At 55.5% G+C, this 14,740-nt stretch overlaps 1 protein-coding gene across 1 annotated transcript in view; it reads left to right on the top strand.

Annotated features, from left to right (window-relative positions):
- Positions 1 to 14,740, top strand: part of LOC131212458 (capon-like protein) — a 53,447-nt gene that overhangs the window by 26,574 nt on the left and 12,133 nt on the right. Inside the window, exon 6 of the mRNA XM_058206330.1 lies at positions 13,875 to 14,052. Coding sequence (XP_058062313.1) covers positions 13,875 to 14,052 — 178 coding nt within the window. The remainder of the gene's footprint in view (positions 1 to 13,874; positions 14,053 to 14,740) is intronic.

Genomic DNA, 14,740 nt, shown 5'->3' with positions numbered 1-14,740 from the left:
AATTTATTTTTATCATGGAGTGACGACGGCGCCGGCGGTCCACGCCATCGTTCGCCACCGCTGATCGGCACCGTCACACCCAGCCCCTCGGTGGTGTGGTGTATGATCATCATCGATCTGCAATACTGACGTGTAGGACCTCCAAGAACTAGTTCGGGTCGGGACGCGAGACACACTAAACACAGCCACATGGTGTTGACCCTCTGGTGAGTCGATACGTCAACACGCGACCTTACTCAGCGTTGATGGCTTCGCATCCCAACCCACCAAAACCCATCGCAATCTCGAGCGATCAAGAAACGCACTGACCGGCACTACTGACTACGGAGTGACGGAGTAGAATGTAAACACCGCACCTCGGACCGCGCAGCTTTTGGAGAGCTCGCCGGCTCTCCAGAGAACGAAGAGAGCTCGAGAGAGCCTGCGAGATCGATCGCTCCAAGCGAAATTCTCTCGTGCTGATCCGTTCGCTCTCTCGGGACAGTGACGTAATGGACGGAGTCGTGGAGAAGCTGCGCCATCTGCCATGGGATCGTACGTCACCACAACTGACCGTCGCCATATGATCGTTCGGGAAAAACGGGGTGACTCTCCGATGACAGGTATTGACTCTCTGCACACGCCGGACACACGGGGCACGGTCCGGAGAATTTTCTCGAGTTTTTCTCCCCACGCCGACGAAGTGACGGGCGACCCCGCGCTGGGTCGCAACTCGGGACGGATTGACGTTTGCCCCCTTCCACCCTGGCTCACGATCGGTGGTGGTCAGCAGGGTACGAAAAGGACCGCGGCGACGGACCTGATCGTATCGTTCGTTGTTCGTTGTGGTCCCGAGCGAGATGGAGTGCGATATTTTAAAATTATACTCGAACGGCGGCGGTGGCGATGGCAGCGGCCTGTGATTGAATCTGTGGCCGAGAGAACATGGTGTGTGCGCCGCGCATTTCGGTTTGCTGGGGCGCTGCTGTGGCCACCATCAGTACGGGAGCAGCAGGACGTGTCAGGACAGGACACAAGTGACAGCGACGACGACGACGGCGTCGGCGTTGACTTCTTCGTCTTCTGGCCGGTGGAGGTGGGTCTCTTCTTGGTGATCCACAACGTGATCTCCTCTCGGTCACGATCGGCCGGGACCGATGATCAGCGGCTCAGTGCGTGCAGTGTATCCATCGGACGCGGTTCTTCGCGCCGGACGACGAGAGAGTCTCTGTCGAGTGGCGTGCCGCGAATCGAATACCGTCGTACCGGGAGAGGATCATCGGGCCTAGTATATCCTGCCTCTGCCGCACGTGATCCGGGCCTCGGGCTTCTCGTGGAACATCTCGTGCGTACGGTTGGTTGTGATTAGCCACTTTTCCTCGATCTGCTCCTGGAGTTTCTGACCTCTGACACGAAGAAGCGGAGCAAACGCGGCTCCAGTGGTTACGATGCGTAGTGTTGTGTGACACCACCGTCGATTTTTGGCACTCGTGTTCCGGTGGAATCTTCTGCCTGTGACCTCTCTCTCTCTCTTTCTCTCTGGAGATGGTGCAGGTTGTGTGCCGCGATTATCATTATGCCCCACGTTATGTAACACGGCGAGGCCAAAGTAACCACGACACGTCGACGTCATCATCAACACAGTTCCCCGAATTGTGAGATCGTCAAAACGGTGGTGCTGCGCGCGTGCGAAAAGAAAAATGGGTTGGAGATCACCCTTGTATATGTGTGTCTGTTTATCAAGTTGAAATCGTGTAATCAGTGTTGCTCCAGAATCCGTGACCTCCGCGCGAAACGAAGGATCCTCTCGGTTCGGCCGCCATGTTGGGTGTTGAGTGTGTGGCATTTTCAATATTTTTCGTTCCCCTGCTCAGGTTGGCTTTGACACTACAGCCGAGAGCCCTCTTCTTGTTGTCGTTGTCGTCGCCGCTGCCGCCGCCGCCGTTGTGGCGGTTTGCCGGAATTCCTTAGTGATAAAAATCAGAACCGGTGTTTAAAAATAGGGTGTAGGCGCAAAATAAAGGATGAAACGGCCATCGGCGGCGATAGCGGCCGACACGAGACACACACAACAAAGAAAAAGGGAGACAACAAACGACCCACCGTGGCCGAAACCGTTGCTCGGCAAAAAAAAAGTACGCGGCAAATCGCGGTGAAGAAGCCGATCGGCCAATCCCCGAGAGACCGGGCGGGTTTCCTGTGTGTGAACAGGCCACAGGCGCAAAAAAAAGGCAAAACGCGGCCAACGGATCCGGCGCTGCGAAATAGATTATAGGAGGAGAGGGACACGACGATAAACCCCCTCATCGCCGTGCGTGTTCCGTGAAAAGTGACAGCCAGCGCTAGGAACAGAAGAGGAAGAGTAGACGGCACGCCACGCCACGAAAGCAATAAAATCGGGTTCGAGCAAAAAGTGCGTGGCCGAGGAGCGAGTGAAATGAATAAATTTCAAAGTCATCAAGTGGGTTCCGGGGCCGCGGGCGAAAGGACGAAGGGAGTGATGCTGCGGCATCCTTTCGGCGGCGTCGCTCGTCGAAAAAAAAAGCTCGTCGTAACGCCGCGGGTCAACATGGTGGCCCGTTTGGGGTGTGCGATTGTTTTGCTTCCGTTACCCTTTTGGGCACGACGGCAACTGCACTCTGCACTGCAACAATCCCGTCGGAAGTAGTGTGTGCTTTGTTTCGAGACGAGCAAAACCATGTTTAGCAATACCGCAGCAGGGCTGGATAGTAGCTGGTAGTAGGCGCCGTTTTTTGTTGGTTGGGTCGCGAATGATGGGTTCGATTCGTACGATTAGAGCTCATTCCAACCAGGCCTTTATGGGATTTTCAGAATTTCCCTCCATTTGTTGTTCGGGATCCTTGTTCATTGTGCTTCTATTTGCTTAAGGGATTTCTTTTTGGATATATTCAATGTCATTTTGCTTTCAATGTGCGATCAGATCCAGGAGTTTAACATACCGGAACGATACAGTTTCGGTTATGTCTTCGCTTTACTCACAGTTTTTAATCATTTTACGTCGGGTAACCTTTGACGGCCCAAAGTGACAGGCTCCATTTGAAATTTATTTCGTTATTGTAATTGTCTCTGAAGTGCTAAAAGGTCGACAAACTTCAAACAACGTACATTGTCGGAACAGATGTAGTCACTGGTTACTGAGGTGTTCCTTTGACCATGGAATGTTGCTGCCGTTGCAATCGTGCAAGGTGCTCGAAAAACTGCTCGAAACGCAATCAAACGCCCAATCGGTAAACCGTTTATGGCGCTTCCTGCTTTATGGTGATTGCTCCTTTAATCAAACGATTTCGGATGATGCCGGATGTGATTCCTCGTCCCCGATCCCACCGGATCAGGCCACAGAAATGAAAATGGCAGCCCAAATGGAAGTCTCGATTTTGAAAAATTATAACACCCAGAAAACGAACATCCCGCCACCGACTCCAAGGTACAGGTGTTACGCGCGTGTGGTGCAATAGTAAAATGGTGGTTAAGTGTGTCTGTGTTTGTGTGTGTCGACGGTGGGCGGTTATGGCTTTTCATAGCGTTTTTCATGGCCCCCGCTGCCGAGAGAGATGATTTGCTGCCTGTGAGATGAGATGAGCATGTGTGGGGCGGCCTGACTGCCGCTTGAGAGGGTGAAAATTATTGTTCAAGTGCCGCCCCTTTGGAGTGCCGCCGACACACGTCCGGATTTAGAAAGCAAAGACATACCCGCCCGAACCGACCCACTCCTGATGTTGCTCACTCGTCGACGCCATGCCGAATGTGCGCAACAGCCAGCCAACCTCTAGTAGAGACGGTTCTCGCCACTTGAGCCGAAGAAACCGAACCACCGAACTCCCGTCCCAGCAGCATGGGTGGATTGATTGGACAACTTTGGTCCTTATTTAAATTCGACTCCCGGTGGCGGCTCTTTTCACAGGACGATTTCCGAACGATCAAATCCGGCGTACGGCGATTGTTCCCGTTCCCGGTTTGAAACGTCTCCCGCCGGGATATGGACAGGATGCGGAAAGGAAGGATATGGTACTGAACCGACAGCGGCGCAGTCCCTTTTACGTTGACCCCCGTTAGCTGGCGGTCTGTCCCATGATTTATTTTCGCTCGTGGTGAGGTGACACTTCCGACTTTTTTTTCGTTCACTCGCCGGGGAGGGGGTGGCAGGGGCCTTTCCACCCCGCGGAACGATGGTGTGAGTGATTTTGGGAACATCTTTCCGTTCCGTTCGGCTTCGAGAGATTCGTGTAATTGTTTGATGCGCGCTTCAACAAACACCTAGAACGGTGGCCCGGCCGTCGTCGTCCGTTTGCGCAGCGCACTGGACTCTCGCCGCTATGTTTTCGTTCCTTTTTCCCCGTTTTTTCTTCCCCATTTCGGTCCGAGCCGATCATCGGTAATGCTCGATGCCGGTGGATGGCGCAACGAGCAAACAAACAGATAAACAAACAAAACGCGGTCCAACGCGCACCCCGGTGAAAAAGAGTATTGGTTTATTATCGAACGCGAACGCGCGAGCGGTTAATAAATAGTTGGCGGCGCTTTTTCTCTCCTCATCCATGTTTTTTTCGTTGTGCTCGCGGCTCGCGTCGAAAAGGTTGTTTGCTCTTTATTCGAAAAAATATACACACAATTTTTAATACATCTCGATAGCTTGTTGATAAAAATAACAACACACAGAGAAGTGGGGTGTGAGCGCACCGAGTTGCCGGGTTAGACAGACACTTTGCCGGTTTCCCACATCATTTTGACATTGAGCCGGGGGTTCCGTAGTAGCCATTGGGGCATGTTAGTGGGATTATAAAACTTCCATTGTGTGGTGCCTGTTAATGGAATATCACCATACGGCCGAGGACAACCGGGCGCGCGAGCGAAATGTGAGTTTGATACTGTCATAAATAATTCAGCAACGACGGCTGCGTGCGACTACGATGTCGCAGCCATTTGTGCGAACGGTTTTGATGACGGTTGGGCACCGACCGTCCGCGCACACCCCATAAACCCATCCACGCCGCTGTATACTACGCGCCCGCTCCGCCACTTTCATTCGCTCTGTCCCCGACCAGGCGCCTCCATCGGTCATCTTTTGTGATGGCCATTTTTCGCTTGACGCTGCTGACCTGATTTGAACCACAGAAGAACACAAAAAAAATTGGGAAACTGCCCGCATCCATGTGTGCGTCAATCAAAGTAAACCATTTTCCTCAGATGTGTCGTTTCGGAAAAAAAAATCGAAATGGCCAACGAATTAACTAAGCGGCTGCCGCCGCCGTCCTACTCGACGGGGGAGCACCACCGCGAAAGTGGCCACAAAACGCCACTCAGAATAAAATGGCCTTCACGCGGTGTGCGCTGGAATTGAAAAACTTTTGATGCGCCCCGGTCGCCCCGAGATCCTCTCCGGGGTCTTGGGCGACGGTCACGGCCGGGTCTCGACGTCTCCGTCTCGGGGGAGGATTTATTTGCCGGACACCCGTTTTTGTTCGCTATGTTCGCAGCAACCTCGAACCGTGTCAAAACCATCCAAATAGAATGGCCCCAAAAAAAACGAGCAGAAAAAGGGCGGAAAAATCTCCCGCAACCGAGTGAAAAATGCGTCACAGGCGGGATAGGCCAACAACGCCAGCAACGGAGCGCATAGCTCCAAAAAAGGGTCCGCAACCGCACGGCGTCGGGCACACAGAGCGAAACAAGACAAATAGTATGCCGTCGGGGAAAGATTGGTTAAAAATAAGGGAAAAGTAATCACAGACCCGGAAAATGTTCCATTGGTTTTTCTCTTTCCCTCAGCTCTCGGGTTGGGCTTCCCTATTTTGCACCAATTGCACCCAGTTCGACCCCAAAATGTTGTTGTGACGCGCGCCCCACCACGTTATGTGGCTGTCAGATTATTTTTCTACCGATTTTTCCACGATTTTTTTGTGGTCAACCATTCGGGCAAAGCAATGGGAGATAAAGTTTCTATGGGGGAATGTTATTTGTGTACCTTTGGGTTCACCGCCACCGACCACCAGGTTCCGGTGGGGGACGTTCCGCTGAATACGCCGCCAGGAGATTAATTGGCATAACAGGCAGGGCGGGCGTCCGTGCACGCAATCAGCATATCTCCGCCCCGGCCGAATCATGATCATCGGTGTGGCCCCCCACGGGAGCATCACGCGCATGCCGTGTCCCAGGGCAGTCATCAATAAAAAATCTCCTCTCTCTGGCTTCGGTTTGGGATGCACAGAAACCATTGGGATGGGACGGGAAATAAATTGCGGTTCAAGACGGGGCGGCCAGCGCACAGGATTCAATCTGCCAGGCCCTGATGGATCACAAAGTTGATGGTTTTCGGTGCTCCTGTACTACTGCGTCCGAAAAATACCATGCTGCTTTCGAGCTCTCAATGGTAACTGTGATGTATGTTGACAGCACTGTCTGTTGTCAGGACTTCAAATGTCACATTCATATTTCCAATTGTTTGGCTTTTGCTGACAATCGAAAGTGCCAATTGTCGATGTCTACTGTTTGTGGCTGAAATAAAGTATCTGAGTAAGACTCGAAGCGTGTACCGGACGACCAACGAATTTCTCGAATCTTAGGCTAAAGTCACGATCCTTTTTGGCACAGCAGTAGCAGCAGTGGCAGGTGCGTGTAGCGCCCTCTAGGGGCCACTATTGGGAGATGACCCAGGACTGCGGGCGCTTTCCAACCGACGGCGACCATTAATCAACGGGCTTTCTCTAGTTTTTTTTTCGGAGGCCGCCGTCGGAGGCCGGTTATCCCGTCGTTTGTTAATTGGAAATAAAAGACACCGCCAGCAGGACGGGACGAACCCAGAGAAAAGCCCATAAAAGGAAGGAAACGCCGGGTCGCAGACCTACGGTAATAGACACGGATATTCGCGTAAAACTATTGCGACGAGCCGGAACGGAATGGACGGAAGCAAAAAAAAGCTGAACTTTGATGACTCTTTTAACTACTCGCCATTTTGGGACCGTGTCTCTGTTGTTTATCTGATCCCCGCCGACGGGGGGTGTGTGTCGTAAAATTGGATAAGTTTTACGGCTACTTAATTGCCAATTACGAAGCTCCCCTTTGGCTCAGTTCGGGTTGCCGGCGGGCCGCCAGGGGGCGCTGCGGGCGCGCACGTCGCTTGTTGACCGAATGATTGATATGTAGCGCTCTCCAAAACATCTTCTTCCTGCCACCGGAAGGTCGGCCCCTTGGGAGGACGGAAAAGTGGAAACTCATCCGCGCGTTTTCCATAAATCATTGCCGGCAGAAAAACTATTAAACTGTGGTGTCCCGCTCTCTCTCTCTCTCTCTCTCTCTCTCTCTGTTTCGCTCGGATCAAGGAGTGTAACGGATCTCCTCAATCATTTTCGGGGGTGCCCCCATTTTCCAGATGTTCGCCCCGCCCGGCCCCGTGTGCAAAATGGTGGTGGAAGACACTTTATAATGCGCAAACACTGCCACACGCCACCGCCACAGGCCGGTTATGGTTGGTTTACTCTCAGCCTCCATCGGATCGAGGTGTGTATCTGGCACCAGAGCGTGCCAGAGAGTGTGACCGTCTATTCATCACCAATTCGTCCGCTTCCGGCGTGTAATAGACGAAGTGTACTTCAATTTTAGTACCGTCCATGGGTCCATGGGGTGGGTTCAATACCAGAGCCGTGCCGAGCCGTTTACGATGGCCATAAAACCCCGAACCTATCGCCAACTAACCGTGCGGCATCACTCTTCCCCGCTCTCTCTCTCTCTGACTCTCGCCGCCCCCGAATGCGATTCCGCAAACGCAATTTTCAACACATCATAAACGTCGGTATCCAATCAGATGATTCTTGGTCCTGAGCTCCCGTGTGATGCCTGCGTGAGCCCGGGGCCAGCGCAACGCATACCAAGCGTGCCGAGCAGAGGCAATCGCATAAAATTTCGATATATGTTCGCCCCTCTCTATCAGCTGCCCGTCCTGCCGGTGAGCCTCGGTGCACTTTCGAATGCGTCCCATCGCTGCCGACGTGACGTACGCATACTTGACATTCCAACGGCGTGATCCAAACGGTGAATCCATCCCGGTGATCCCTGTCAAGTTTCGATTTGGAAGCGAGTCTCCCGGCCAGACGTACGATATTGCAATTTGTTGGGTCGTCCTCGAACAAACAAACTAACGTCAGTCGCAGGTCGGCCGAGGTTGTGTTAATTGGATAACCTGGGCCTGGGCGCCCCATAATCCGATCCGGCGCATATTGCACGCATCGGTGGCGCATTCACGGACCATAAAGACCTCGCGTAGGAGATCGCGCGCGTCAGGGCCGGAGAGAGGGCCAACGTCATTGAGCGGGTTGCCAGGTAGGCTGGCGGGGTTTGAATAATGGTCGCAATACCCGTGTGTGGACCGCAGATCTGCATCCCTCGACATTCGTCATTGCATTCGGGCTGGCTGCAACCGGGGCGCTGTGTTGTGCGGGCGCTGATTGACACCTATTGCGTCACAGTTATCCTTAAGACCGCGCGATTGGGAAGGCGATTTTGCTGGCACATCACCCAAACGGCTGGCTGGTCGGTCGGGTGGTAGTGACAAATCTCAGACATCCAATCCGCGACCGGCCACAGTCGGTCGGTGTTGTCATCTTCGTCTGTGAGGGCTCAGGTCTCTAATGAGACGATCTATGAGTGCGGGAACGGATCATCATCGTCCGGTGCGCTCGCGCTCTATGACGGGCAAATATCATATGCCTGAATTATTTTATTATTATTTTTAAACCACAAGCATTGCAAGACGAGTCGACGATGGCGGCGACGGCGGCCGGTGTGCTCCTCGGGCCTTTCTGACTAATAACTTCTGGTTGGCTGGCGCTGCCTGATGATGCTGCTGCCCTCGTCAAGGTATCTCAATGATCGCACGGCGAGGAACATGCCGTGTGTGCCCGAAAACCAAAGTCTCCCTGATGGCGCGCTGATGTCACCAAAAAATTGCGGATAAAGTAATAATAGTTTGTGGTAGCATCCTGGTCCGGTCCGGTCGGTCGGTCCATGTTGAGTTGTGGCCTACGGTGGCCTACTTTGAGTCGTTTTGTCAAACCCTTCAAATCGGTGCGACATTAACTCCGAATCAAGGAGGCCTCGGCCTCGAGAAGAACGTCCCGATTCTGGAGGAACAACCTCGGGCGGCCACTAATAAATAATGCCACCGAGGACATACTTAAGGCTACTTTATGGGAAGAGCTATGAGTTGGTCCCCATAAACACTTCGTCCGTCCATCCAGCCACTTGTTGACTCTACGCTTCCTAATCCACTCCGCCGAGGGCCGATGTGGCAGGTGCGCTTCCCTGAAAAGCGCTTGTCACAATCTCCCAGACATCACTCAAAACGATGCTACGAGCGCGAGATCCGCCTTAATCGCCCGCCGGACTTTGGTATCTTCCAACAACAACGGGAGCAACCGCGCCCAAGGTCGCGCGACCGACTCGAGTGCGACGCGCTGTAGTAGTCGGGGCCATAAATCTTCTATTTAATAGTAGTTGGTCCTCCCCCCTCCCCCCTCCCGGGCCATCAGCTTGATTGCGCGCGCCCGAAAATAATTACTACAATGGGGGGTTTGCTACTCGAGAAGTGGTCCTAAGAATAGCGTCCCCAAGAACTTCGCTTATTATTAATTCACATCCTCTCGTCCCCAAGGCTCTGGCCCGGTTTGGGGCCCGTGCTCTCCCTGGTCTGGTTCCATCCTTACGTCCGGTCCGATATGTGTGGACGCTGGTGGTGGCATTGGCGGCGTTCGTGTAATAATAGCGCCGTGTGGGGAGACTCCGTTCCGGACACCACAGTCTCCACTTCCTCCACTGCACACCACACGCTGGGTTGGGACGCTAAAAATAGTGCAAAATGGCGCGCCACCGGTGACACGATCATTGGTCGCGTTGGGTGTTTGATTTGCGAATCAAAAGTTGATACTCAGACACACTCCCCCCCCGCCCCCTCACCGGCTGCGGCCACCTTGGAAACCGATGACGGGGATTAAGCGGATGCTCTTGGCGGATGTTCCAGTTCACGTTGGTTGGTCCTTCTAATTCTTCTTTCCATCTGGGACGATTTGAATGATGATCTGCCGCGACCCGGGGCTCCGTTTTGTATCCCGGTCCGAGCTGATCCGGAACACTGTCTCAAGTTCAGCTCTGCCAGCCACCAACAGGTGGGGATGACCCGTGACGAACGATCGTTCACCTTTCTTTCATCTTTCTCAGGCTTGGGATTGATGATCACGCACTTGGGGCGTGATTTTCTAACACGCACACCGCCCGGGGATTCGATCCGTGTCCGGTCCATGGGGTCTGCGGGTTCCGTCGTGTCCACCTGACCTAAAAGAATGGCGCAGAGGTGTTTGGGGCGGTTTATTTACGGGTTTTATGACATTTATCGCAACGCAACGCAGCGCGCGCGCGGTAAGAAAAGGTGCTGTTTGGAACCATCGGAGCTCATGCTCATGCGGAGAACCTCACCGGCCCAGGAATGTCCCAATTACCATCGCGCACGTCTAAGGCGCCCGAGCGAAGAACGATCGTATTCGATTCATCATCGTCCGGTGCGCGCGCGCGCACACACGTCACTTTCGTCCTTCTGTTTAGCATTCAAAAGCCGAGAAATCGCTGGCTGTCACTTGGCACCACACACACACACACACACAGACGAGGGTGGCGGGCGGCGCGAAATCCTAACCTTAAAAATAATTCGTTGCCCATGGTCAGCGTGGTCAGGCCGTCGCGGCGGCGGCGTTGTCCCTTTGGAAGGATTCCGAAGGCGACCAGCTTCACTGCAGCACCGATGTGCCAATGTCCGGCTCCCCCCGGCCCCCCTCCCCCCTTACGGTCTGTCGCGGGCGCGATCGTGTCGGCAAATTTTCAAAATAGCCATCCATCAAACAATAGGACCCAGCCGGCCTTGGGCCCGGACGGTTGACGGTGGCGGCGGCGGTCAGAGATTTAATGAAATGTAATTCAAACAAAATCTCTCGATCACTGGCCGCCGGTGGGCCCTTCGGAGCGCGGAATGTTTGCAGCGGTCACCCTCCTGCCGCCAGCCCTGATCCTCGTCGTCGTTTCGGTCTGCACTTTTGCACGCTGCTGCTATCGTTCCACTGCCAACCGCGTTATTGTTATGACTAGACTGCGAGCAGAGGGCGCAAAGACCATCTCACGGACCGGATGACAGCGCGGGGTTCGGTGTGCGCCATTTTGTCGCCGCCGGACCGAGTCGACGGCGGTCTCTAGTCGCCTCCGAGCGACCAGCGCGTGCAGAGAGAGCCCGAGCGTCTGTCGGGAATGTCCCCGCTGGTGTGCGGTGTCGGTTCCCGAGTGGAGGCCCGGCTCCAAAAGACAGCCCCAGCCGCTGGTGTGTAGTGTGTAACCTCTTTGTTTTGCGTTATCGATCACCGACCGACGATCAGAACTCTGAACGGGAGCGAGTTGACTGACAGGAAGAAGTGTCAGTGTGTGGATGTGAAAGGTGAAAGCGAATGGAGCAGTGCCGCGTCGTGCTGTGTGCTGTGCCCCGTGTCCATGATCTCCCCCTAGGACACCGCCGTCGGCGCTGACTTGCCTGCGTCGCAGCAGAACTGGGCAGACACAACACGTTCGTCAATTGATCATTCGTGTGCGATCGACCTCAGAGTGAGTGCCGCCGTGGTGTTGGTGGTATTGGCGCTTGTGGCCGCAAACGTTATCATCGGGCTGGTGGTGGTGGTGGCGGCGTCGGTTGCCGTGACAATGATAAGACAGAAATCGGAAGACTACCACCTTGATGGGCCGGGGTCCGGGGCACCCGGTCGGGGTGGTGGTGGCGGCGCCGCCGATGGGTTCACGTCGCCCGGGACGAAGCGCAAGAACGAGTCCACCTTCAAGCAGCTGCAGAACGATGTGATGGGCAAGGCCCGCTCCACGCTCAGCACGCTGGGCGATGTTTGGAAGACGAGCAAGAGCACCCTGTCCGGTGGTGGTGGTGGATCGGGGCCATCCGGAACCGGTGATCAGTACCACGACTCGGGCGGTGGTGGCGATGGATACGATGGGAGCACCGCCGAACCCGGGGGGTTCGCATCCGGATTCTCAACGCCACCCCGCAGTCCCAAGTCGGCCAAAGACAAGAGCTCGCTGGACTTCTTCCTGTGGCCGAAGGGCAAAAGCAAAGACGGGTCCACGAGCAAGGGTAGCCAGAAGAAGGATAAAGGCTCGAAGGGAGGCGGCCAACCGGAGGGCGGCAGCGATACGACTCTGAGGCCACGGGCCGGAGGATCGTTCAAGGAATCGACGATGAGCCCCGGAACGGGGACGGTACGCAAACAGCAGGCGGGTGGTCCACCGGGTCCGGGACCGGGAGGTCGATCGTCGAACCACCATTCGTCGCAGCAGCAGCAGCAGCAGCCCCATTACCAACATTCGTCCCGGGCGGCCGCCCGGTACCGGGGGTACGAGTATGGTGAAAGTTCTGGGGACGAGTTCCATCAGCGATCGCTGGACGAAACGAGCGAGTACAGCCGCTCGATGGAGGACAACATGGCGTACGTGGGCCGTGCTGGTCCGGACCACGATCGGTACGGGGGAGAGTACTACACCGGCGGCAGTGGTGGTGGCGGCGGCTCGTCCTCCGGCGGGCGGCCAAAGTCGTACAACGAAAAGTACTCCTCGCAGTACTACGACTACGCGCAGGGGTACGATGACGATCACCACCACAGTGCGCCATCAACTCGATCTCAGCAGCGATCTCAGCGGGCCACACTCAGCGACGACTACGGACAGCAGGACGAGGACGAACCAGCGGCATCCGGTGGCCATGCTGCTGGTCTCGGGCCTTCCACCCAGTCGAACCTTCGGAAGCCGGCACCGAGTGGGGCGTCGTCCCTCGGTGGTGCCCCCTCGGGTGGCGGGGGCTCTTCCACCAGTCCGTCCAGCCCGGCGCCGGTCCAGAAGCACATCCTGTTCAATGAAGAGAACGATATACTGTACTTCAAGGAGAACCAGCGGCCCTCGAAGACGAAGTCCCTTAACGAGCACCAAAGTCGGGTGGAGAAACAGCAGCAGCCACCGGGAGGCAGCCGGGGTGCCGGGGGCGCCAAATCGTCCCTGTATCAGGAACACCACCACCACCATCAGCAGCAGCAACAGCAGCAACAACAGCAGCAGCTGTCACCACCAACACCACCACAGCCGGGCACGTCCTCGTTGCGTAAAGTGTCGCGGGATGAGCGGCCAGCGTCCGCCGGTCAACAAGCGCACCACCATCGATCCGCTCCTACGACCCCACCCGGCACCAGCAACCCAGCTGAGCCCAACATCATCCGGGCGACGCTCAAGTTGGAGAAGCTGTCCAGCACTGGCCATCCAGCTGGCACACCCGCGGACACTCAGGCCCCGAAAGGCATCCAGAAGCAGTTCAGTACGATCGTGAGTCTGCCGAGGGGTACGGCGGGCACCAACAGCAGCACCCTGCCCAAAGAGTACGGTGCCAAGGGCGCCGGCACAATACTTGAGGAGGGCCCGGACGGGGCCGAAAAGCGGACCACGGGCCGGAAGATCTGCTTCCGGGACGAACCACTGGACACGGAGCGGGCCAAGTGTCAGACGTTGCCGCGTAGCGGTGGCACGCGCGGGGGTGCGACGGCACGGTCCGCCGTGGTCCGGCCCGAGCCGAACATCGATCCGAACGTGAACGAATACTTGGACACCGACATGACACTTCCGCGCCGAGGGAGTCTTGACTCGGACCTAGAGGTAACGCGGCTCCTGGCGGGTGGGTGGGTTCCCTGACCTCCTCTGTTGCGTGCTCAGTTGCGTTGTTCGTGCCGTTATTGTGGCGTATCTGGCGGTTCCCCGATTCCTTCTCCTAATAGCTCGATTCTCCGTTTTTTCGCTCTTTACAGTCACAAGCCATGCGGATTGTCCGAACCGTGGGCCAAGCATTCGAAGTGTGCCACAAGCTGACCATACAGGACGGCGGGGACAACCTGGGCGACGACCACTCGGAGCTGTCACGGTGCGACGTGTCCGACCAGGATCGGTGCTCGGACCGCATCAGCGAGGACGGCGACATCAAGAAAGGTAAGGGTCGGTGCTTGATCGGATCGATTGAATGTGGCTCTCGCTGGTATTTCAACTAAAAATAGGAAAAATACGGTCAGTAAGCCCCGGCTGGGAAGTGCCCGTAATCCTGCTGCGCTCCACTCTGACGCACTCGAGGCGGTAGAGATTACCAACATCATCATCATCTGGAATCAATACGCTCGCTTCTTCCGGGCTTCGAAGTTCCGGGTTTTCGTCCGTTCGGCTTTTGTTGCTGAATCATTTCAATTTCCCAGAACACGGAACGCTCATAATGGCCGGCACCCGCGCGCGCGATTATACTAATCAAAACACGCCACCGTTCCACCGGCACAAGGCGGCAAGCAAGCGTATCCTTCGCCTTCGCGGAGCAGCATCCTGGTGGCCTTTTTAATTAAATTTGCACGTCCCGATAGGCGCGCTCGTCCGCGACACCCAGCGTGGCCGGTATGTGTGCGTGCATTGGACACCGTTTGCCAGAGCCTTCCGAATCGAACATAACTGAAATGATCGAAAGAGCAGCGAAAAAGAGAGAGAGAGAGAGAGAGACAGAAACATCAAAGCAGGCTAGAGGACGAGAGCGGCTTTGGAGCGTTTAAACGGGAGCACGACCGTTCCCATCAAAGGAACGCGCGACCCGCCGGATAGAGGCTTTTCGAGAGCAGCATTCGGCGAGGATTAGAATTTT

Source organism: Anopheles bellator, chromosome 1 (assembly GCF_943735745.2).
Source record: "Anopheles bellator chromosome 1, idAnoBellAS_SP24_06.2, whole genome shotgun sequence".
Lineage (NCBI taxonomy): Eukaryota > Metazoa > Arthropoda > Insecta > Diptera > Culicidae > Anopheles > Anopheles bellator.
The sequence above is the reverse complement of the archived record's forward strand: the minus strand, read 5'-3'. Positions and strand labels throughout refer to the sequence as shown.